Genomic DNA, 26,555 nt, shown 5'->3' with positions numbered 1-26,555 from the left:
AGATGTCTTCTTCTCTCTGGCGTCAGTCCTCTGAACACTGATTGACTCGCGTGGCAAGCAGGTCGATTGAAGCATTTTGTTGAGTAGCAAGAACTAAGCCTACATTTAACTAATGTTTTAATCTCAACATGATAGACCTGAACGCATGGGTCCATGGGAAGGCAAATGTATAGTCTGTCATCTTCTCCTCTCCCTGATGCTTGTGAGGATTGGGTCAAAGAAAGGAAGTCATGCACAATGTCTCACCAACACCAACATGTAAAATGGGACAATTTGCACATTATAAAATATGCATGGTATGTACATATTGTTTATATAATTTAGTAATAAACTATAGGCTACTGTTTGTATAGTATACTATATGGTGTTGTAATGTTGTATTGTATTTATGCAGTGATCAACAAGTAATCTCTGTATAGAAAAATCAATTGTAGTTTGTCCCTATCTTGTATTATTTACCAAGTAAGTGTGTTTTTGTACGGTGCATTTATTGATGCTGTATTTTTGTATGTATGTGTGGGGGGATCAATTCTGACCACGATACTGTATATGCTGCCATTGTTCCTATAAAGACTCCATTAAAGTGACATGAAGGTAAATGACTAAATTATTGCAACAATACACAAAACAGCAAGTACTGTAGTTAAAGGAACACAACCGCCACAGAATCTGCTACACCTGTCAAAAACAAGGAAAGCAATCAATTATTATGTTTACTTTTTTATTAATGTTCTCATTATAAGACTGTTGAGAATCATATATTCATATATTTTAGATTAGCTACATTTATATTAGTAGTCCTTAATAAACACTTTAACACATACTGCTTACTGGGGCTTTAATATGGGTACGATACACGTTCATACCGTCTTCATACTTGCATACATTCATATTAAAATGTACTACTTCATAGATACGTACACAAAATGCACACATCTAGAACATATAATAGACGAATGCATAAAGAAAATGACACTTACCACAGATATTCCCTCCTATTTTTATGTAAACATAGCCGTTGTTTCCCCAGCTAGTTCCCCATGAGTTCTGGACAATCCAGTATGGAATATCGCCTTAGATACAACACACAACACAACACCACAAGCAAGGTTTTAGTTATTCATAAGCTTCCACAGCTATCACTGTGCAAATGTGTGTAATGCATCATGCATGAATGTTAACTGTACTTTTGTATAATGTTTTTTATCATATGCCATGGTATACACATTTTCTTTAGTCCGAATATAGTATCTACCTGTGTGAATTTATACATGTGTGCTGTCTTTGTATCTTGGTTGTGTTGTGTACCTTTAAGACAGGAGTTTAGTTGGGTTCATTTGTTGAAATAAGACAGGTCTGTGAGTAGGATGCAGCCTGTTGTGTTAACCCATTAAGACCTGAGGGTGTGTGTGTGTGTGTGTGTGTGTGTGTGTGTGTGTGTGTGTGTGTGTGTGTGTGTGTGTGTGTGTGTGTGTGTGTGTGTGTGTGTGTGTGTGTGTGTGTGTGTGTGTGTGTGTGTGTGTGTGTGTGTGTGTGTTCATAGATAAACACCCAGGGCATGTGTACTCACACATTGTGCCAAATGATTTAATAATTCATTAAAATTGGAAAATGTAAAAATTTGCCAACGTCTTTATTTATCCAGTACAGTTAAACAATGCCCGGAGGAACTGCGGTCAACTTGTTTTATTCTTCAAACACGTCTAAACAGGTGAGTCAGTTGAGGTGACGATCCACTGCGTTCAAATAAACTGGATATTAGCAACAAAACATTTTATATCTAAATAATTAAAGATTTTTGCTTTGTTAAGAAGAAAATATCACCCAATGTTTGAGGCCTTGAGCGCTACCAAAGAGCTTGTTATCTTCCAAAGGATCCTGAAGATGGAGCTGCCAGGTAAGTGGAGAACAGGATGTGGTGAGAGAGGACATGCAGGTGGCGAGAGCGATTGAGGAAGACGCAGAGAACAGAAGCAGATGGAAACAGATGATCCGCTGCCCTGATGGGAATTAGCCTAAAGAAGAAGGTCTTCCAAACAGTTGTCTGCTGCTTATCACCCAAAGCTTTAAAATGATATCTCAGACATATCAGTAATGTGTCCTATTAAAATGTAATATTATTATCATTTTATTTCAGCCCACAACCTTGTCTTCATCTGCCCTATCCATTTAAACGTGGTCAATGAAGAAAACATGCTCTACTGTGCTAAACATGTGCTAAACATGCTCTGTTAATGTGTTTGTTCATGTTTAACATGCTTTGTAAAACATTCCTAAAATATCTATAAATCCTTTGTACATGTTATTATGTGCCCTACAGTGAAGACAGTTCATCATTTATGACTGTCTGTTAATGTGGACTTTCTCCTTACCTGTTGCAAACTACCTGGCTTTCATGAATGCAGACACCAAACAATTACTAGAATTATCATTCATGTTAAGCAAATGATGCGTAAGACATTCGTAAAGAGTATGTAAACCATTTGTGGTGTTAGGGACCAAAAAAGTCACTACAAAGTACTACCAATCAACTCTAAATTGCCTGAAACGTACTCCTAACAGGTTTTTGGGGGGACGATTTTGGCCTCCACACTCCACACGTGATTATTTCGGATTTAACTTTCGTTTCGGTGGTGACCAACTTTCGTTTCGGTAGTTTGATTACAAAATGTAAGTTGTGTAAAAAATAATCTGACTATACTAAGTTGTTATTTGTTTGTTTAAGTCAGGCTATACTCTACTCAGAGTCATAAGTTTACAAAATGTACTAAAGTACAGTGAACGTCTGTGCGGTTTGTCTTCATCACTGAAAATAACATACATGTAAACTGATGTCATGTGCAGTTGGGGTGAAGAAACACAACCATTTCACTCCTAATAATACCTATTTGATTTGACATCCTGACTTGCTGCTGTAGCTGAGGCTTGAACCTGTTACCTGCGGCTCACTAGTCAGTGACTCTATCCATTCACCTACAGCTGTTTCCTTGGAATCTGCGGTTCTGAAACGTTTTGTTGTCAACCCCCCAAATTGACATGTATTTGGGCAGTGGACCCCAATGTGAAAAGATGTAGTGTCAGGGCCCCCCATGAAAAAGATTTATATTTATGCTGTAACACATTTTTTTTTAAGTTATTTGTCTTGTTTGTTGTTCAAGTCAAAGCACCAGGAAGGCTGTACTTGTCAGCCATCTGTTAGCTCAATGGGTTGAGACGCAGTATTCATGATCCAGAGGCCATGAGTTCAAATCCCATTGATGTCTTTTCTATGATTCTTTCCTTTGCAGACTGGCTTCCAGAAGATCAACTGAAAACTACCAGGAAGGCTATATTTGTCATCCAACTGTTAGCTCAATGGGTTGAGACGCAGTATCCATGATCCAGAGGCCATGAGTTCAAATCCCATTGATGTCTTTTCTATGATTCTTTCCTTTGCAGACTGGCTTCCAGAAGATCAACTGAAAACTACCAGGAAGGCTGTACTTGTCAGCCATCTGTTAGCTCAATGGGTTGAGACGCAGTATTCATGATCCAGAGGCCATGAGTTCAAATCCCATTGATGTCTTTCCTATGATTCTTTCCTTTGCAGACTGGCTTCCAGAAGATCAACTGAAAACTACCAGGAAGGCTGTACTTGTCAGCCATCTGTTAGCTCAATGGGTTGAGACGCAGTATTCAAGATCCAGAGGCCATGAGTTCAAATCCCATTGATGTCTTTCCTATGATTCTTTCCTTTGCAGACTGGCTTCCAGAAGATCAACTGAAAACTACCAGGAAGGCTGTACTTGTCAGCCATCTGTTAACTCAATGGGTTGAGACGCAGTATACATGATCCGGAGGCCATGAGTTCAAATCCCACTGGTGTCTTTACTGTGATGCTTCCCTTTGCAGACTAACTTCTAGAAAAACAAGTTAAAACCACCAGAAAACCTGTAACTCTCAGCCAACAGCATAGCTCAACTGGTAGAGCGTCTGTCCAATAACATGACTTGACTTGAGTGGGTTCAATTCCCACTCGAGTCAAGTGTCCCCGGTAACTTGGGGCAACGGATAAATTGACTGATATCCTTAGTGATGCTTCCCTTTGCAGACTAACTTCTAGAAAAACAAGTTAAAGCTACTAGGAAACCTGTAACTCTCAGCCAACAGCATAGCTCAACTGGTAGAGCGTCTGTCCAATAACATGACTTGACTTGACTTGAGTGTGTTCGATTCCCACTCGAGTCAAGTGTCCCCGGTAACTTGGGGCAACGGATAAATTGACTGATATCCTTAGTGATGCTTCCCTTTGCAGACTAACTTCTAGAAAAACAAGTTAAAACCACCAGGAAACCTGTAACTCTCAGCCTACAGCATAGCTTAACTGGTAGAGCGTCTGTCCAATAACATGACTTGACTTGACTTGAGTGGGTTCGATTCCCACTTGAGTCAAGTGTCCCCGGTATCTTGGGGCAACGGATAAATTGACTGATATCCTTAGTGATGCTTCCCTTTGCAGACTAACTTCTAGAAAAACAAGTTAAAGCTACTAGGAAACCTGTAACTCTCAGCCAACAGCATAGCTCAACTGGTAGAGCGTCTGTCCAATAACATGACTTGACTTGACTTGAGTGTGTTCGATTCCCACTCGAGTCAAGTGTCCCCGGTAACTTGGGGCAACGGATAAATTGACTGATATCCTTAGTGATGCTTCCCTTTGCAGACTAACTTCTAGAAAAACAAGTTAAAACCACCAGGAAACCTGTAACTCTCAGCCTACAGCATAGCTTAACTGGTAGAGCGTCTGTCCAATAACATGACTTGACTTGACTTGAGTGGGTTCGATTCCCACTTGAGTCAAGTGTCCCCGGTATCTTGGGGCAACGGATAAATTGACTGATATCCTTAGTGATGCTTCCCTTTGCAGACTAACTTCTAGAAAAACAAGTTAAAACCACCAGGAAACCTGTAACTCTCAGCCAACAGCATAGCTCGACTAGTAGAGCGTCTGTCCAATAACATGACTTGACTTGACTTGACTTGAGTGGGTTCGATTCCCACTCGAGTCAAGTGTCCCAGGTAACTTGGGGCAACGGATAAATCCCACTCAAAACGGATAAACCCACTCAAGTCAAGTCATGTTATTGGACAGACGCTCTACCAGTTGAGCTATGCTGTTGGCTGAGAGTTACAGGTTTTCTGGTGGTTTTAACTTGTTTTTCTAGAAGTTAGTCTGCAAAGGGAAGCATCACAGTAAAGACACCAGTGGGATTTGAACTCATGGCCTCCGGATCATGTATACTGCGTCTCAACCCATTGAGTTAACAGATGGCTGACAAGTACAGCCTTCCTGGTAGTTTTCAGTTGATCTTCTGGAAGCCAGTCTGCAAAGGAAAGAATCATAGGAAAGACATCAATGGGATTTGAACTCATGGCCTCTGGATCTTGAATACTGCGTCTCAACCCATTGAGCTAACAGATGGCTGACAAGTACAGCCTTCCTGGTAGTTTTCAGTTGATCTTCTGGAAGCCAGTCTGCAAAGGAAAGAATCATAGGAAAGACATCAATGGGATTTGAACTCATGGCCTCTGGATCATGAATACTGCGTCTCAACCCATTGAGCTAACAGATGGCTGACAAGTACAGCCTTCCTGGTAGTTTTCAGTTGATCTTCTGGAAGCCAGTCTGCAAAGGAAAGAATCATAGAAAAGACATCAATGGGATTTGAACTCATGGCCTCTGGATCATGGATACTGCGTCTCAACCCATTGAGCTAACAGTTGGATGACAAATATAGCCTTCCTGGTAGTTTTCAGTTGATCTTCTGGAAGCCAGTCTGCAAAGGAAAGAATCATAGAAAAGACATCAATGGGATTTGAACTCATGGCCTCTGGATCATGAATACTGCGTCTCAACCCATTGAGCTAACAGATGGCTGACAAGTACAGCCTTCCTGGTGCTTTGACTTGAACAACAAACAAGACAAATAACTTAAAAAAAAATGTGTTACAGCATAAATATAAATCTTTTTCATGGGGGGCCCTGACACTACATCTTTTCACATTGGGGTCCACTGCCCAAATACATGTCAATTTGGGGGGTTGACAACAAAACGTTTCAGAACCGCAGATTCCAAGGAAACAGCTGTAGGTGAATGGATAGAGTCACTGACTAGTGAGCCGCAGGTAACAGGTTCAAGCCTCAGCTACAGCAGCAAGTCAGGATGTCAAATCAAATAGGTATTATTAGGAGTGAAATGGTTGTGTTTCTTCACCCCAACTGCACATGACATCAGTTTACATGTATGTTATTTTCAGTGATGAAGACAAACCGCACAGACGTTCACTGTACTTTAGTACATTTTGTAAACTTATGACTCTGAGTAGAGTATAGCCTGACTTAAACAAACAAATAACAACTTAGTATAGTCAGATTATTTTTTACACAACTTACATTTTGTAATCAAACTACCGAAACGAAAGTTGGTCACCACCGAAACGAAAGTTAAATCCGAAATAATCACGTGTGGAGTGTGGAGGCCAAAATCGTCCCCCCAAAAACCTGTTAGGAGTACGTTTCAGGCAATTTAGAGTTGATTGGTAGTACTTTGTAGTGACTTTTTTGGTCCCTAACACCACAAATGGTTTACATACTCTTTACGAATGTCTTACGCATCATTTGCTTAACATGAATGATAATTCTAGTAATTGTTTGGTGTCTGCATTCATGAAAGCCAGGTAGTTTGCAACAGGTAAGGAGAAAGTCCACATTAACAGACAGTCATAAATGATGAACTGTCTTTACTTTACTGTAGGGCACATAATAACATGTACAAAGGATTTATAGATATTTTAGGAATGTTTTACAAAGCATGTTAAACATGAACAAACACATTAACAGACAGTTGTAAATGATGAACTGTCTTCACTTTACTATAGGGCACATAATAACATGTACTAAGGATTTATAGATACTTTAGGAATGTTTAACAAAGCATATGTTAAACATGAACAAGCTACCAATAGCTTGTATATATTATGTAACATCAGTTACAAATGATTTAATAATCATTTACAGATGTATTATACATGGCTTATTCATGAATAGTTACTAATACCTTTATAGATGATTTGTAACCGTAGTTATAAAGGTTTTAGTAATCATTTACGAATGTCAATAAACAGGTTGTTAATGATTTGTTAATAGTCTACAAACTGCTTATAAACGTCTATAAATGCTTTAGAATGGGTCGTTACAAATGATTTAATAATCATTTACAGATGTATTATACATGGCTTATTCATGAATAGTTACTAATACCTTTATAGATGATTTGTAACCGTAGTTATAAAGGTTTTAGTAATAATTTACGAATGTCAATAAACAGGTTGTTAATGATTTGTTAATAGTCTACAAACTGCTTATAAACGTTTATAAATGCTTTAGAATGGGTCGTTACAAATGATTTAATAATCTTTTACAGATGTATATAAATGGCTTATTCATGAATAGTTCACTACTTACTAATACTTTACAAATGATTTGTAACTGTAGTTATAAAGGTTTTAGTAATCATTTACGAATGTCAACAAACAGGTTGTTAATGATTTGTTAATAGTTTACAAACTACTTATAAACGTTTATAAATGCTTTATAACGGGTCATTATTGTAAAGTGCTACCAAAATTGCTTTGCTTATTATGTAAATGTATTAAGCTCCTCCCACTGGAGGCGGGCTTTACCCATGCTCCTCCCCCTCCTACCGGAGCTAAAAGAGGGCGTGAAGAGGGAGGCGGGCTGATTCCACGCTCCTCGCCTTAAAAAGAGCAAAGATAGAGATTTACCAGGACCAAGATTCAAACCCCCAACCTTCCACCTGCGAGGCCTCTCCTTCTCTCTTGCGCCACCAGGCTTTTCACACTAATTAGAAACTGGAGGTAATATTTGAAGTTTAAGGGAGAGGTGGCAGGTGAAAAGTTTACAAAGTCTACAGCAAACACCTCTCCCCCTGACAGAATGACTGAATCTACTAGATTCACTGATGATCAGGGTTCATTATGACACAACCTTTTTGAGTTTTCGGTTATTGTTAAAAAACATCTGTTGGAAAAAAAAATCAACAGATGGTTGCAGAGCAAACAGAGGGATGTTTAATGTTATCAAAACACATATATTCGTTATTGTCATATCTTAAAAGTCATTTATCAATTTCAGAAGACCAAAACTATCAGTTTTAATGTGTGAACCTGGCTTAGAGTTAGAATAAGAGCAATACACTTAAACACAGAATTGATTATGAATACTAGAAAAAGTGCTCCTCGGAGCACAGGTCTCCGCCAGGTCAGGTAGGATAGTGTGGAGGAGCAATGTTTGGAATTCGCCAATCAGGCTGGAATGTGAAAAATCAGGCGGATCGGACGGATCCGTCTTGATCAGTTGACTATTAATAGAGATCATGCTTACTGATTTGCGTGATGTTTGGATAAAATCTGAAGTAGTAATATAAAAAAATGAGTTTTATATAAGTTGGCCTCCTGGTGGCGCTATAATAGGGTAATGTTGAAAGGGTGGCATTTGTTTGTCAACGTAGTGCAAATGTGCGTGCGAAGTTTCACCGCAATGGGACGCTGCGTTCATGATCTGCAACATTTTGTTCAAAACGGGCCACTCCTGCAATCTTAGCCAATCAGGATGGAATATGAAAAATCGAACAGATCCGTCTTGATCACATGACTATAGAGATCATGTCTACCGATTTGCGTGAAATTTGGATAAAATGTGAAGGAGTAATATCAAAAATATGTTTTATATAAGTTGGCCTCCTGGTGGCGCTATAAAAGGCAGATGAGAAAAATGCAGGGCAAAGGTTTTTCCCTGACCTCTAGGGAGTGCACATACAAAGTTTTACACAGATCGGTGCAATTATAGGTAAAAACAGCAATCGGCATGTTATAGCGCCACCATGAGGCTGATTTGAACATGTTCAAGTGGCATGTCTTCCTCGGCATAGTGGGAATGTGTGTGCAAAATTTCACGGAAATTGCAAGCTGTGGTCATGATTTGAGGCATTTCGTTCAAAACGGAGCACTCGTGTAAACTTTGGAAGCCTTTTTTAGCCAATCAGGATGGAATATGAAAAATCTGAAAGACAAGTTTCGTGTAATGATTATATAGATACTGTGTACCGATTCGCGTGACGTTTGGGCAAAATCTGTAGGAGTACTGTCAAAAAATGTGTTTTGCAAAAAGCGGCCTCCTGGTGGCGCTATAACAGGCCCATGTAATAAAAATTGGGGCAAAGGTTCTGAATTGGCATCCAGGGAGTGTGTGTGCACAGTTTCGCTGCGATCAAGCCAACGGTGCCGGAGATTACCTGTTCACAGACGGACACACGGACGGACACACACACACACACACACACACACACGGACGGACGGACGGACGGACAGGGTGCAAAACATACTCTCTCGCCATGCCTTACGACCTGAAGGAGACAACAAAGCTGTTAAATGTTGGTGGTTAATAATAATGTTTACTGGCTTGCAAGTGTGGAGAGCTAGTCTGACACTCAGCCTGAATTTTCATTTCGTTTCACTCCATATTCAGTCTGAAAGCCCTCTCAATGCAGCCGATTGCTGAGATGGGGGCGTGGCCAAAAACTCTTTGGCGATTGGTTCATACTGGAGTATCCCGATCCCGATTCGTCGTATAGATTTTCAACCGAGGCTGAGACCTCCTATGAGAGCGTCACCAGACCAGAATCGCCTGAACATATTTTTTTAATGGGCATGGCTAGCGATTCACGGGCTGGAGCCAGGCTAGTGGAGAGCTGGAGTTTCATCTGAACTGAACCAAACCTACACCTGGAGTCTGTCTCACACCTGAGCTCTATTTATACCTAATTAATCACTGCTCACCACGCCTAGAGCCCACACACACACACACACACACACACGACTATTCAATGCCACTTTTGCCATTTTTGGGTGGTGCCAGCCACTCCTACACTTGACCGTGTGTGTGGGTCTGTCCGTCCGTCCATCCATCCGTCCGTTTGAGCACAGCCTCAACAGCTGCAGCTGATTGCAACACAAGGATGCAACCAGTTACACTAATTCAAAGGCACCACTCTCTTCACACTGGGTGTGATTTTTAACCTTGGGCTCAAAGCCGAAAAATAGCAGATCCACAAGCTCACAACAAGCTTACAGATCTAAGTGTAAATCATGCTGTTTAACTCTAATTCCAACCCCTACACCGAACCTCTAAAAGTCTGATCCTAATCCTAACAGGAATGTTTACAGGGGGAAAAGGAAGTCTGGTCCTGTAGCATATCAGCTGCAGCTCAACAACATAAACAGCACGCCCTGGAGATAGGGAGGTACTAAACTTAAAGAAAAAGGTGGAACTATGCCCACTAGAGGCAGTAAAGCAAAATAAGGAAGATGTTCCATTACAAGTACCATGCATGTTGTACTTGACATCATGAAGTGAACACAGCAAATGCTTTGGACACAGACAGCTGCTTTTCTATGAACTGCTCAAAAAAAGTTCGGAAACTTAACTTCAGTCAATTATATCTCCCCTTTAATAATACCAATTGGTATTGTGTTTTATATCATTTTTATCGTTGATTAGTCACCTTTACAACAAGGTATAGCTTGTAAGGATCGGGCATTCGTGGAATGAGCAACACAGCTAAACGCGTGGGTAGCGCCTCCAAACAATTTGCCAAAATCTACCAATATGCTTCTGTTGGTAATCGCTCTTCTTTTGAGCAACCTGCCAGCACACACCTGCTAGCAGGGTGTGTGACTGGCACCTGACCATGGGGTCTGCACCTTTGTTGAGTTTGTTTTGATGCTCCAAGCAGCAACACTGCCACCATGGAAAGATGCCAATGTTGTCCCTTCAGGATAAGGCTCATGAAATAGGGAAATGAAGCTGGTGTTCCGTTACGCAGATTACAGGTGTGTGACTGGCACCTGAGCATGGGCCCTGCAACTTGACATCTGTCTTTGGTACCGTTGTGCAAATCTTGCCTGTAAATCTATGGTTCCTCAGTGAAGCGAGGGGTCTTGGGTTGTTGTCTTCCTTGTTGACTTCACCAGTCTCACAGAACTTGGTCCTATGTTTGGAAATGGTACCAGGGCTGACACCAAATAATGCTGTCACTCTGCATAACGGAACACCAGCTTCACTTGCCCTATTGCACGGGCCTTATCCTGAAGGGACAAACATGGCATCTTTCCATGGGGGCAGTGTTGCTGCTTGGAGCTCACAAAAACTCAACAGAATCCATGTTCAGGTACCAGTCACTCACCTGTGAGGCAGTCACACACCTGTGACTACTGGCACACACCTCTCAGCAGGTGTATGCTGGCAGGTTGCTCAAAAGAAGAGCGATTACTAACAGAAGCATATTGGGTGATTTTGGCCATTTTTTTGGAGGCGCTACCCACACCTTCAGCTGTGTTGCTCATTCCACGAATGCCCGATCCTTACAAGCTGTACCTCGCTGTAAAGGTGACTAATCAACGATTAAAATGATATAAAATATAATACCAATTGGTATTATTAAAGGGGAGATATAATTGACCGAAGTTAAGTTTCCGAACTTTTTTTGAGCAGTTTATGTTAAACTTACATGGCCTTCTGTCCAACATTGTAAACAAAAATAAATGAAGTCATTGCATTATGCTGTCTCAATAGCTTTTCTAATTGACATTGTTACCGTGGTTATCAGGTACGTGCACACAGAGACATGAAAGGGGGCTCGAGCCCCTGCCCTTTTACCCGTCCGTAAAAAAGTGCCCTTTCAAGACTGGAGAAAAAAAAAAAGCTCAAAGTGAACTTTCCTCAGGTATCTAGTTTAACGCAACGCAAACACACACTAGGCAAATAAATGCACATCCCACATGTGTTTACAGGGCGGGAGGAGAATTCACCTCGCCTAGTCACTTTCAGCTTTGTGTCCCTATATTTTGGGCATGCGGGAAAAAAATAAACAATAATTAAGAGCAGAAAAACGTTCATCTCTTTAACAGTATCGTTTTTTCCTGTCATAGTACAGTACTGTCAGTCATCTTTCTTGTTGCCATAGCGTAGTATGTTGGAATGCTTTTTGCACCATGAAGGACCCTGTTCTGTCTTCACTTCCTCATTTCTATTCGCTCTCCTATATGAATACACTCTAGAAATGATCTTTAACCACTTAAAGGGATATTTCACTTTCAAAAAAACGTTGGGTCATTTTATCATCTACTCAGGCTTTTGTGAGCCCCAAGACAGTTTTTAAGTTCCTTGATACACTATTTAGATATTTGATATTCATTTTATCAGACACACCCCCTTCCTATACAAACCCATTATAACTTCAAACTACATTTTTAGCATGTTAGATTGATCAAAAACACCCGTCCTTGGTTCTGGTGACTCACCCAGCCCTCCTAATACGCGAGGGGGCCGTGTTTTTTCTATTACTTTTTTCATCTATTTTATTTGATTTTTTTTTATTGTATTTAATTGTTTTCATTTTCCAAAAAAAATATTTTTTTAAAAATGAAAAAAGTTATCGAAATAACACGGCCCCCTCACGTATTAGGAGGGCAGGATGAGTCACCAGAACCAAGGACGGGTGTTTTTGATGAATCTAACATGTTACAAATGGAGTTTGAAGTTATAATGGGTTTGTATAGGAAGGGGGCGTGTCGGAAAAAATGTATATCAAATATCTAAATACTGAATCAAGCAACTTAAAAACGGTCTGGGGGGCTCACAAAAGCCTGAGTAGACGGTAAAATGACGTTTTTTTTTAAATGAAAGTTTTTTTGAAAGTGAAATATCCCTTTAAGCTCTATATACTTCGTCATACAACGAATTGCGAAAATATCCAATCTACAAGCTCACATCGTGTCACAATACGTCATGGTGCTACGTGTTGTGAGCTTGTAGATCAGCTATTTTACTATTTCTGAAAATAATATATAACCATACCCCAAATAGTGAGGTTGAAGGTGGTTAAAGGAGCTGTACGTACCGGTGGTGTCGTATCCAACCACTAGCACGGCGTGGTTGGCCTGCTGACTGGAGCAATGGTGTTGAACGACTCCGCCCATGTAGTCCTGCCAGCTCACAGCGTCCACCGTCACCACCAGGGGGCCTCGCTCCACCAGCTGAGTCTTCATGGCCTCCTCCTGGAGGCTGGACACCAACAACAGAGGGAGTAACGGGGTCAGAGGTCATCAATGGACAATTCAATCAATCAATCAATCAATCATTCTGTAACAAGATGTCTTTCAATCTTTTAATTGACCAATCAATCTATGTATATGTGTATGAATGCATGCGTTAGTGTATGTGTTACACCAGTGGTTCTTAACCAGTGGTCCGGGGACCACCAGTGGTCCTTGAGAGGGTTCCAGGTGGTCCCCAGCTAAATGATGGAGTTGGTAACCAAATGGATAACCCTTATAGATCTTTAGAACTCTTGAGAGTGTAAAATGAAACCAAATGGACACTTACAGGTCCATTTGGTTTCATTTTACGCCCTCAAGAGTTAAATTATTGTTAAACATCTGCATTTCTTAATTAAAGAATTGTTATTTTGATCAACGTTTGCTTGTTATCTCTCCTATGGTACCAACATCAATACAGCATGGAATTGTGGCCAATATTCTAACTCTAGAGTCTAAATCTCATCAAATGGTGGTCCGTGTCTCCAATACTGAATAAATAAAGGACCTTGATATGAAAAGGGTTGAAAACCACTGTTGCATTACTATAACACACTATGCGAGTCCTACAGTATTATGTCAATGTAAGTTGCATTATGTTGTTATGCGTGTCTTTGCAGCAACACAAAATAAAATGCCTTGTGTGAAACTCATTGAAAATAAAGTGCTTCTACAATCTGAGCATGTTTGTTTATGTATATGTACTGTATACGATATACATGCTTATGCCATGTGTGTCATATATCTTGGGTGCCAACTGCCAATATGGGCATCGAGAGTCACGTGTGTTATAGTGTCTGTCTCAATAAAGAAATACCGTAAATACAAACAGGAAGTGACCATCCCTCTCTTCTCTTGGTACAGAGGTTGTGTGAACTGCTGTCATTTGAAAACCTTGTACTGACATGTTTATGCTAGAGTTCAGATATGAACAATGATGCCGCATAACATGTACTGTTGAATTCACATCCCATTATATGCATGGGTCTGTGTACCAGTTGAATATCGTCGCTGTCGGGCAGAAACCTTGTATCTTCATATTTGAACTTTTTTTATAATTTTTTATTAATATAATATAATAATAATATAAGTAATACTCTACCTCGTATTACAAAAGTAATACGAGGTAAAAAAAAGTAAGCAAATGTGCAAGCTTACAATGCTTCGCATCGCGACATGAGCTTGTAGATCTGCCATTTTTGAAACATTGTAAAAGTGGTGTCTGTGTGTTTTATAAATATTGAACAAATGAAAAGTATTAACAAGCTTGTAACTACATAATAACTGCATTTATTTCATTGGCACTCAGTTATTTTTTCCATTTCCTGAAAAGTAACGGTTCTGGACATACAAGGTTTCCACCTGACAGTGAGGATAATAAACAGAGAGCATTTGATTCCGTTCAAAGCTGGACCGGACCCTTTGGGTCTCAACAAGCCTGCCGGGGTCAATGACCTGAGTGTTCATGACATGTGTCTGTTGACACAGTAAACATGAGACAAATAAAACCGCCCTGTGTTCCCTTTTAGTTTATGAACATAGCATGTGTGTGTGTGTGTGTGTGTGTGTGTGTGTGTGTGTGTGTGTGTGTGTGTGTGTGTGTGTGTGTGTGGGTGGGTGGGTGGGTGGGTGGGTGTGTGTGTGTGTGTGTGTGTGTGTGTGTTACCTGAAATCATATGCAGCGAAGTCCTTCAAAACAACCCCACCATGTGATTGAGAATAAAAATGGCAGATACCATTCTGGGCCTTGTAGGGATACTCTGTCTGATACACCAACTTCACGCAGGTCTAAGGATCACGTTTCATACAAACATACTGTACATCACAAATGTACAGGTGTATAACAGTGGGTGACATTCGTTTTTGATTGTTTCAAAGCTAAAATAAAATACTTTTTTTCTACTTTACTGCTGCATTTCAGACCAATTTCCCCTCAGGAATTAATAAAGGCCATATATCTTTTTTAATGTTTAAAAAAAAACTTTTGAGTCCAGACCTGGTTCAGCCATCTCAGGGCGCTGACCGTGGATCCTCCGTTACAGCCGTGGTTCTGGTAGGAGCAGTCCAGTACCTGCTGAACGCTGAGTGGAACCAGATCCCGAGCCGCTGCAGCGTGGACAGACTGCATGGCTCCTACCACACTGAATGCCCAGCAGCTGCCACACTGTGGAACCCAGAAAACACAGCCAGTGGCGTCAGTTCAGCAAAAGCTAGGGTATGGCAGCATGCACGCGACCTCATGCACGCGCGCGCGCAGCGCGCGTGCATGAGGTCACCCCCGCGCGCGTGCAAAGCGCGCGCGCGAAATTTTTGTGCGGTTCTGGGCGGGTTGGGTTCGTTTTTTTCCAGTTTTTGGTTACTTTATTTCGGTTTTAGGGTTAGGATTCGGGTTTGGTTAGGGTTATGTTATTTAATTCTTATTTTTGCCTGATTTTCCCGATTTATTATCAAAAAGGTACTTTTTTTTTTAGGATATGGCAGCTGCAGTAGCCTGCCATACCCAATTGACGCCCCTGAACACAGCGTCTCAGTGCTGTACACCGGTGGTCCTCAAACATTTTTATGTCAAGGACCCCCAAATTGGTACAGTGTGTATATGACATTAAGCGACTTTGAGTACTCAGAAAAGCGCTATATAAATTCCAGGTATTATTATTATTATGACATTTATTTGAAAAGATTATGCGCCACAGACCAGCAAAAGAAAAGATTTGTCAGGATTTATCAACATTTTTGAAAAGCTGAAAAATAAAATAGGGCCAAAGTAAACTGTTCCTCATTTTACTGGGAACCACTTCAAGGACCCCTGGGGGTCCCCAGACGCCACTTTGAGAACCAGTGATGTACACCACTAATCTGATCACATCTCATCATAACATAATTCATAACAGTAATTTACAGTACATCTGTGCTCTTTCACAATACAAACATAGTCAGGTAAGTGTACTGTCAAAAGGTTATTGTGAAATGTCACTTAGGTTTCATTCTCAATTGTATTGTTGGTTAACAACACATTCAGTGATCTACAAGCTGACGACGCGGTGCATTGCATGCATTGCATGCGTGCATTGTGAGGTTGTAGATCGGCAATTTTCAACGAAAAGATTTGGTGTAGAAGGAAAAAGGGAGTACAAACCCCTGGGGGGACCACGGGTCAACTAAGTATATACGTAGGCTTTAAGTGATTAATACATCTACATGTTGCTCATAGCAAAATATAAGATGTCATTGTTCAAACTACTGTATGCAACAAACTAACTAGATTAATAAAAAAAACGTATCATGAGCGACCCTTGGCCTCTATGAAGGCTTACAGTATTTAATTATGTGGCTGTGTGACCTGATCCAAATTCAAATCAATTCCCAGACAAAATAATAAAAGCAAAAAGACCATAATAAAAAGAAAGACAACTCTCATACGGAGTTAAAACCCAAGAAATATCGATTTGTTTTAAGACAGGATTTAAAAACAGTCTAGGGGCTACTCGTTACAGAATTTGAAGGTTACAAATGCAAAGGCGTGATCTCCGCTGTGATTCAACCTTGACCTTGGGACAACCAGAAGCAACTGGTCAGTGGACCTGAGTGACCATAATGGGACGTGTGGTTGTAAAATGTCAGAGAGAGAGGTTGGCGCTAGCCCATTTAATGATTTGTAAGCAAACAATAAAATCCTAAAACGTCCAGGGAGCCAGTGAATGGAGGTCAGTACAGGGTGTAATGTGCTCTTGCTTTGGGTTGACCTGTTAAAAGACAAGCTGCAGCATTCTGGTCCGAGTGCAAGCATGAGAGGGAGGCCTGGCACACATAAACATGAAGAATAGAGATATGAAGATAAAAATGACTTGACCTTCGATAAGAGCCTCGGGCCTCAGTCTGAGGCCAACAGGTTTAAAAATAAACAGCATACTCCATAAATATAAAGAGATATTCCGTCCTTGTGTGTGTGTGTGTGTGTGTGTGTGTGTGTGTGTGTGTGTGTGTGTGTGTGTGTGTGTGTGTGTGTGTGTGTGTGTGTGTGTGTGTGTGTGTGTGTGTGTGTGTGTGTGTGTGTGTGTGTGTGTGTGTGTCTATATAATACATCAGTATCTTCACGTTACAGAGGTTAGTTAGAAGAACCTTTATCTAATACCTTTAACAAATAATCTCTTAAGCAATTACTTTATTACTGTTGTTGTGTTTGTCTGGTTTATTCTTTTGTTTTTAACTCATGCCTGGCTATTCAGCTGTTTTCCTGCACAGCTATTATTTTGTTAGTGTTGTCATCTGTAAGTAAAGAAAAAGGCCGGACACTCGTGGCCACGATGCAGGATTTATTTGGAAACCAACATTTCGACCACGCAAGGCCTTCTTTAGGCAGTGTTGTCATCTGTAAAAGATGTTCTAACTCGGGTTTGAAAAGTGGCATTCAAACTTATTTTTTTTCCCTTTAAATGATTTCTCCATGGACTGTCCCAAAGTACACAACACTAGAAGGTTAACAAAAAACTAAAATGCCCTCTGTGGTTCTTCAACATTACAATGTTAACATGTGTGCTTTGACTTCTAAAATTATTCTGTTCTATTGATTGTTCTTGCAATATGTTTTTGATCAACTTAAATAAATGTATTCTGGTCTAGTTCACATTATAAATCACTATGAGTGGAGGCTGAAGGTTTCACATTTTGGGTTTATTTTAGTGGGCTCATATAGGAATTTTTTGTCTGTGCAATTGCTTTTTTTCTGTCAAAATGATGAAAAATGAGGGTCTCTTTTCTACTGAAAAATGCTTTCAGCAAACCTCTGGGGGAAGAAATCCTCAGAGTGTGGCTCAAAAATAAAACAGAACCCATAGAAAACAGACTGTGTATTTCAAATAATTATTCTAGACTCCTACAGTATTGTGCAGTCAGCCCAGAGGTACTGTTACAGTAAGGGCTCCATGAAGATCGAAATACACAGCCCCCTGACCTGAATCTCGTTCTACTTGAGTAGAACACTTAATATCGGACAGGCTTGAGGGACTAGTTTCAACATAGAAGCTATTCGGAATGCATTCAATTGTGTTCTTAAACCAGTACAGATGCAGGCATAGTATCAGAATGGCATGAGCTTCTATTTGCAGTCAACTGATACGGATTGTTATCTGCTGCCATCTAGTGGTAGTACATCAAGGAGGCATGATTTTAACCCATTCAATCTGGGAACGCATCTACAAAAGTCTTCTGTCTTCTGAAAAACGTATGTTGCTATATCAGTGGTTCTCAAACTTTTTCATGTCAAGGACCCCCATGTATTCGGCCGCCGACCCCATCTCAAAATGTTTTGTTCCACCAGAAGCAAAGATTTGAGTTACAAATGTTCGCTTTAAAAATATATATATTCAAAAATGTGCACAAATTGGATGGGTTAAAGTGATACGTTATCTAATACTTTTCCACATAATGTATTCCTCTTTGTTTAGGAAAAGTTTAAAAACCGGAGGGGACTGCTGATAGATTAGTTAGAATTAAATTACATTAAAGATTGTTTTTTTTGGGGGGTGCCTGGTGGCTCCACATGCTTGTGAGGGGCGAGGATCTGAGTTTGAATCCAACTCTTGTCATGTATTGCGCGACCCCTTTCTCTTTGACCTCATTCTACCATCTATTAAGCAAAAAATTGCACGCAAAAAAACCCTAAAGAAAGTTGATTTGCAGCCCTCAAGAATCAATAGGGTTTATTTGTCACTACTAAACAGGTGTGGTAGGTCCACAATACTGTGCAAACAGCAACTTAAGGACAATAACAACGTTAATAAAGCAAAATTAATAATAACAACGTAAAGATAAAGCCCCATCATATATATATTGATTTTCAAAAATACAGAAAATGGCTTGAAAAACACATTGTCTTGTTATGAGGTTATATATTGACTGTTTTCACAATGTTTGCATGGCACCATTTTACAATGAAGTATAAAACAGGGTTTGTGGTTTATCAGACTAAATCAATTTAGTCGATTATATTACTTTTTTTTGGTGATAATTTGTTGATATATTAAAAATAATTCAATTAACTGAAAAAGTAATTGAGAGAATAATCTCCAAGTAGAAAGTTGATATGTGCAGCCCTTGACCTGAGGCTGTCTACTAGTGATGCGCGGGTTGACCCGTAACCCGCGGGTCAACCCGCGGCGCGGGTGGGTCAAGTCAGAATTTTGGAGGCAATTATGCGGGCTGCGGGTGAGCGGGTCAGCCGCTCTCACACGCAAAAAAAATAAAAAAAATCACATGCTCTTGTTTTGTCTTTATTCCTAATAAGAATAAGAATAATAACAATAAAACAGTTTGAATACACTTGGGGATTATTTTCTAACCATGAATTTCCAGAATTTAAAAAAAATCGCGGGTCGCGGGGCGGGTTGAGCCATAGATTTATATATGGGTTCGCGGGGCGGGTTGAGGCGGGTTGGGTTCCGTCGCGGGGCGGGGCGGGTCATGAAAAAACCCGACCCGCGCATCACTACTGTCTACAGTACCACTTTGTTGAAGGAGCTCACACAATTTTGTTGGAAACTGGAGTCTTGCAGTCTGTAAAGTGCCTCTAGTGTCAGGATTGTGATTTGGGATGTTTTTCAGTCCAAACACGTAGTATTGATCTTAACTTCTGATATCTCATATTCAACAGCAGTTAGTTCTTGAATTATTACCATTTCTTTTCTAATTCCAACAATTATTTTCAGACACATTTAGTTTTCAATAAATATTCAGCAAAGTATTTGTGTAACAATCGTACATTTTTATGTTTTTCAATAAAGTTGGCTTTTTTTTGTTTCGATTACTATTATGATTATGCTTATTATTATTTGACATTATTAGTTGTATTAGTTTTGATGGGTTATTGGTTTATTAGATTATTATTTTTGGGCACCAAGGGCACGCCTCTCTATAGGCCTGGTTAATGGGAAAGGGCATGCACATGGGTGGACAAATGTTTTTTACCAGCACGAGCCAAGAACAATGACCATGAGAAGCTGTTTGCTGTACTATGCACATTTGGGATTAGTAAATATTAAAACTAAAATTCAAGTTGTTGTGAACAATGTGTTCTTTCGCCTGCGAACAAGACAAGTCTCAAGGTGCATCCAGTGGGTTTATTTACTTTAGTGACGGTTTGGATCAAGCCAATGAAACGCCATTACAAAACGAATACAATAAAGAGTCATAATAAATGTTCATAATAAACGTCTGTCCTCTGTGCATCACCAGGCCTTGAGATTTTAACATTACTGTACATGTGAGACATGTTATTGTGATTCTAACTGAAGCTGAAGCTCTACCAAACATCAAGGAGCATCCTTCTGTCCGTCTATTCATCAATCCATCATCTGTTCATGCATTTGTCCATCCATTCATCAATCCATCCATCCATCATTTCTTACAGCTTTCTGATCCTGTACAGGTCCCACCACATTTTGGTCTCTCAAGTCAAAGCGGGCTGGTAGACCATCTCTCCTCAGTCCAGAGTAGACAGAAACTGGTTCAGTGCTGGCCTGCAGGTAGGCAGCTGGGTGGATAAAATTGAGCTTATTTAAGTTTACAGCATATAGGCAATGTGTTAAGACATTAAGATTATTTTTAATTATCAAATTCAAATGAACAGTGTGGTGGAAAAAACATTTGTTTCCCTATATTTTAGCGTGGTGTGTACCGGATGTGATGAAAAAAAGAAAGAAAAAAAAAATTATCATTAGATCCTGTGTTACACCATAACTTGATATGGGTGAGTTATCAAGGCTATTAATATACAATATGCTGGATATTTATATTACCATAATAATGGAACCTAAGGGTCCATTTGGTTCTATGTGTAGTACATTACTGTGTGTTTTTGTATCTTGCTGTCAATAATTCCAGCAGGTTCCGTTCAAATAGTCAGGGTGATAATAGTAGAGTTTAATAAACAATGACTGCGGTTTCTCTGAACTGTCTCTCTTGTTAGCGTCATTATAAAATTCCCAGCACAAATTAAAAACCACAAAGACACAAAAACATTAACATACATTGAGACAATTAACTGTGTCTGTAATACACACATTGATCCCCGGAGGTACATTCTCCCCCTTAATTATGTATTAAGTGTGCTCCATTTCAAATAATGACAACAGAATCTAATGTGAAAATAAAACTTATTTTTAAAGAAAGTATTTATTTTATTTTATTATCAATAATTTCTCTTTACATTGTTAAGCCTACTCTTTAATTTTCTTACCGCAGGAGGATAATAAGCATGGTGAGATTTATAGAACCCCAGACCAGCAGAGTGTGTGTAAAATATTAATTAAAGAAGTATATTTACTTTACTGGAGTACTTCCATTGTTCAATACTTTAACTTCTACTCCACTACATCTCAGATCCAAATATTGTACTTTTACTCCATTACAATAATTTGAAAGCTTTAGTTATGTCAATTTTGGCTATTTGAGCTCAGGTCAGGTCAAAGGCTGCAAATATCAATTTTCAAAGGATTTTCATACATTTAAAAATAACTTGTGAAATGGGACATTCTGCATAATGAGTACTTTTACTTCTGGTACTTGGAGTATATTTTGATGCCAATACTTCTGTACTTTTACTCAAGAAAATATTGAATACTAGACTTTTACTTGTAACAGAGTATTTCTACATTGCATCATTGATACTTTTACTCAGTAAAGAATTTGAGTAAGCCATGCCTACATTTTCCACCACATTTACCTCTGAATTCGTCCTGTGACAGGTCAGAGAACTGGTTGATGCCATACTGGGCAGACTGCCCTGCTGGGAAGGAGTTCAAGTGTTCATGTCTTTTCACTGACTCCTGTGACAAAAAAATACACAATAACACACGCACACAAAAACAATATGATTTGTGGTGGGACGGTGTCGAGCACCAAACATAGCCGAACAAATCGGGCTAAGATTTATAGCTGACTAGGTGTCATGATATTGTGCGGATATCGTTGCGGGGTAGCTAGAATGACGAGGAGGCGTTGTGCAAGTTGCCAACTCAAAACACACTGAGCCCAGATGTATTCCCTTGCCAAAGCAGCACAAAGCTAACCCGAGGTTGAGGGTCACTGGACATGAAACAATAAAGAGGGTGGCTAGCCCAAGGCTAATGATAATGAGGACGTGTGCTGTCTCTTAACTCAGTCCGTCTTTCAACACCCCAGAGCACCCCTTTCCGGCACACATGTAGCCAATGGTCACCAGGCGTATCGACCCGGGACAATTCGACCCAGACAGGTCGACCCGCTTTCGACCCGCTTGGACCCGACAATTCGACCCAAATTCGACCCGGACCGCGAGAGAGAGAGAGAGAGAGAGAGAGAGACAGAGACATAATAATAATAATATGTACATTGATTTACCAAACAATTATTATTTGTCTGTCAGGGTGAAACAAGCCCAAAGGCTTTCAAGCAAGCACAGCCATTGAGATAGACATCTCCTTACCTCAAGCCCTATAGACGGGTTTCATGTTTGTAAACATTGAGAGGATATGACCGCGCAGAGGAGGGGGAAGCCTATAGGTCCGGTAGAGGGCGCCATTACCCGCAGCAGCTCTGGTCAAATGTCCATTCATAAAAGCAATGATCTTCACCGGGTTTAATGAAAGTAGATTAAATTATGCAGTTTGTAATACCTTGTTTACTCAATAAAAATGATTTGTCGAAAGTTGGATCTGTTTGTATATAATAGCAGTATTATGCCTATTATGCCTATAATAGCAGAATTATGGCTGTCTAACTCCCGAACATAACAACAAAGTGAACGGCGCTCGTTTTCGTTTCCCCCGAGCATGCGCAGATTGCGCATTCTGCTCTGTGATGACGTCGCGCGGAAATCTGTCTATTGTCTTCTTGATGTGATAAGGCTTTCAAGCACAGCCATTAGACACCTCCTTACCTCAGCTCTAAATCCTTACAGTGTGTCTATTATCAATTGGTTCAGCCTGGCGATCCTCAATCTGTGTTGTCTGACAATTATTCTTGCACTCACTTTATTCTCCCCTTTTCAGGTAAAGTGCAAAGTTGCCATGTTATAATAAGTTTCTATGAATGCTTTAGCTTCAAGACTGTATTGGTGTGGGACTGTGTTGGTGTTTTTGTTGCACTCGTTACAAAGCTAATGGAGGCTAATGGAAGCTAAAGGGAGCCACCCAGAGGATGTTTACAGAACATCATAAAGTGACGTTCAGTCTACACATTAGCAGCAGCTCAGTCAGTGTTGTCGTATATGAGATGCAAATATTATAATTGGGATTTCATTTATATTGCATATTTCATCTTACTTACATTTTGTTTACAAGGTGAATATGTAGGCTACACAGCATATGACCGTGTCCTTAATCATGTTTAAGGAAGGATAGGCTGTCATAAATGTTTAGCTTCAGCCTATTTCCTTTTGATCACCTCAAACACTGATGGATGTAAGACTTGTATACATGCTTAATGTCCCTTTAAAGTTAAAACTGTATATAGAATGCAGCTATATGCAGAGAAACACAGAGACACTGGCCATCAACAACATCAATCACATTCCTAAGGCTAGCAGCCATCATCAGCACCATCATCCATCCCCATAGCAGAGTATGACCTCTCCTAGGGGTTTTGTGAATAATCACATGAAGTATAAAAGTCTGATATATAAGAAAAGTTATAGTTATAATGGTAATGCCTTTATTGATTGTATGCTGTGCTTTGAATACACTATATTATTTGTATGTGTTATGGAAATGATTATTTTGTCATTCAGTCATAAAGTGACGTTCAGTCTACACATTAGCAGCAGCTCTGTGTTGTCTGACAATTATTCTTGCACTCATTTTATTCTCCCATATAGAACATAGCTCTGTTTACACAATGCTGTACCCTCCTCCAACTGTATATGTTCCCCATCTTAAATCTTGAATATGGAGAATTAGGCATCATATATGAGATGCAAATATTATAATTGGGATTTCATTTATATTGCATATTTTATCTTACTTACATTTTGTTTACAAGGTGAATATGTAGGCTACACAGCATATGACCGTGTCCTTAATCATGACTGAAATAGTGCACATTCGATCAGACTCAGCCTTTTTGTAATATACATTTTATTTCACATTTTTTTGTATATACTACTATTTTTGACATTTTTTTCAATCATTGAAATTGTTTTACACTGCCCTGTTTTGTCAAATAAAATAACAGTTACGTTAATTCATTTCACCTCTTGTGTTGTGTTTAATGATGGCAACTAGTGTAGATCTGCTACTTTCAAATTATTTTAGAGGAGAGGAGGACAAAACAGACAACATTACAATAAGGCATACATTATTATTTCATTTAGAAAAGAAGGTTTACAAAAACACTTCTTAAAAAAATGTATGCAACTGGGGGAGCATGCTTACAATATTTACTCTTAAATATACTATATATATACTCAGGACCTCCCTCACCGTCACCTTGTACCTTGTACTACCCTTACACAGAGATACTACTTCAGACAATTAGACCCGGTCGATTTGGGTCGAGCTGTCACAAATTCGCGGCTGGGCGAATTGTCCTGGGTCGAGACGTCTGGTGACCTAGCCAATACCCAAATCAGTGACGCCTCCCTCAATCAAAGTAACAGGAGTCAGGACATACCCCAGCGTTACAATATGCATCTGATTCTGATACATCATTTAAACATTAACAATTACTGTTCCTACTACTACAAATGAAAACACATTTAAACACAAGGGGAACAGTAGACTACTCCTGCATTGGTTAGCCTTGGATCAAGACTATATAGATGTTTATCGAGTCTGACTTACTTTCGTATGATAGTCTTGGGCTTTACCCCCAAATTGTCACTAGACATCCACGCGGAAAGCCTGTACTTCTCCGTACATGTACAAAAATCATATAAAGTGCTGGCCCTGTAGCCCCGGGTGTAAACTCAACATTCGGAACCTGTATGCACTGTATTAGTCCGTATGTTTCAATAGCTGTGTGTTTTAATCCCGTCTGTGTCGGATTCTGTCGGAAGTTTCCTGTATTCCTCAATGGGCGGTAGTGACGGGGCGCATATGGTGAAAGACGGTATTACACTAAATGTAAACGGGGAGTAAAGGAGGGGGGAAATGGCGTTCAGACACAGATGGGATCAAAACACATATAGATTGAAAAATACGGACTAATACATTGCACAAAGATTCCGAAGTGCAAGTTAACATTTTGGGCGCCTTATATATTGTACATGTTCGGAGAAATACGGGATAGGGCCAGCTATGTTGGAGTGTGATTAAAAACTGAAGAAATTAAAATGCCTGAAATTATTATGCAAATCATATGTGTTCCTTACTTCCTCACTGTAATATTGGGCACACGCCCAATATTACAGTGTTTAATTTGGACACAATTAATCATTTCTGTCTCTCTCCTACCTGGAAATAGACGTGACGATGGTAATACTCCAGACTGTTGAGCTCATTATATGTGCGACTAAACTTCTCTCTGAACGAAACGAAACTATTATCATCTCCAATCACTGAAACGTTCAACTTCTCTAACTGCTCCATCGAACTCGCATTTCGCCAAAACAGAGAGACTGAGACTACAAAGTCTATAAATACAGAGAATCCACCACCCCTCATTTGACAGACAGTTGTGTGCTTTTAATCAACAGTGTTAAAATACAATATACAAGCTGACTTTAAGACATGTCTGTTACGCTGATATTGGTAACCCCAATTGAATTATGAGACTCAAGAGGTCGCTGTGTAGAAGTGAACCTGAAAAGACCGTTGGAAAAGAGACGCTGATCTGGTTTTTGAGGATGTTTATTTACAGTATCAATACTGCAATGTAGAGAAATACTCTGTCACAAGTAAAAGTCCGTAATTCAAAATGTACTTGAGTAAAAGTACAAAAGTATTGGTATCAAATTGTACTTAAAGTACCAAAAGTAGAAAGTACTCATTATGCAGAATGTCCCATTTCACAAGTTTTCAAATATAATTTTAAATATATTTTGAAAATAGCATTTCTATTTTTCAAATGGCCGAAATGTATGTACGGCTGAAGAAGGGTAATGTATGTCTAAGTAACTAGTAACTTTTCAAATAATTGCAGTGGAGTAAAAGTACAATGTTTGCCTCTGGGATGCAGTTGAGCATAAGTAAAAGTACTGAAAATTGGAAATACTCCAGTAAAGTACAAAATACCTCAAAATTGTACTTAAGTAACTAAAGTACTTGAGTACATTTTGTACTTACAGTGAAATTACCAAAACAGCGGAGAAGCCCCTGGGTCTGACTGCAGCCTGCAGGTCGGGGCGGAGCTCATTGTGGGCGGAGTGA

The 26,555-nt window shown here is 39.7% G+C and overlaps 1 protein-coding gene across 1 annotated transcript; it reads right to left on the bottom strand.

The window, feature by feature from the left end:
* Nucleotide 1: 1 nt before the first annotated feature.
* On the bottom strand, nucleotides 2-25,882 carry ctso (cathepsin O). Its single transcript, XM_084085797.1, has 8 exons — nucleotides 25,641-25,882; nucleotides 21,935-22,037; nucleotides 20,619-20,743; nucleotides 15,212-15,379; nucleotides 14,882-15,003; nucleotides 13,020-13,183; nucleotides 981-1,073; nucleotides 2-678 (listed from the first exon to the last, which is right to left on the bottom strand). Exons 1-8 carry the CDS (start codon nucleotides 25,848-25,850, stop codon nucleotides 644-646), a joined length of 1,020 nt encoding a protein of 339 aa, XP_083941923.1. The 5' UTR covers nucleotides 25,851-25,882; the 3' UTR covers nucleotides 2-643.
* Nucleotides 25,883-26,555: the final 673 nt, after the last annotated feature.

Source organism: Gymnoscopelus microlampas, assembly GCF_963454915.1.
Source record: "Gymnoscopelus microlampas genome assembly, chromosome: 18".
NCBI classification, from domain to species: Eukaryota; Metazoa; Chordata; class Actinopteri; order Myctophiformes; family Myctophidae; genus Gymnoscopelus; species Gymnoscopelus microlampas.
Note: the sequence above shows the minus strand (reverse complement) of the source record. Positions and strands in the feature narration are given on the sequence as shown.

Coding starts and splice junctions, on each gene's coding strand:
- ctso (XM_084085797.1), bottom strand. CDS start 25,850: ATGAGGGGTGGTGGATTCTCTGTATTTATAGACTTTGTAGTCTCAGTC. Junction 22,038..25,640: donor ATCGTCACGTCTATTTCCAG/GTAGGAGAGAGA, acceptor TTTTTGTCACAG/GAGTCAGTGAAAAGACATGA. Junction 15,380..20,618: donor CTGTACAGGATCAGAAAGCT/GTAAGAAATGAT, acceptor TGGGTTCCACAG/TGTGGCAGCTGCTGGGCATT.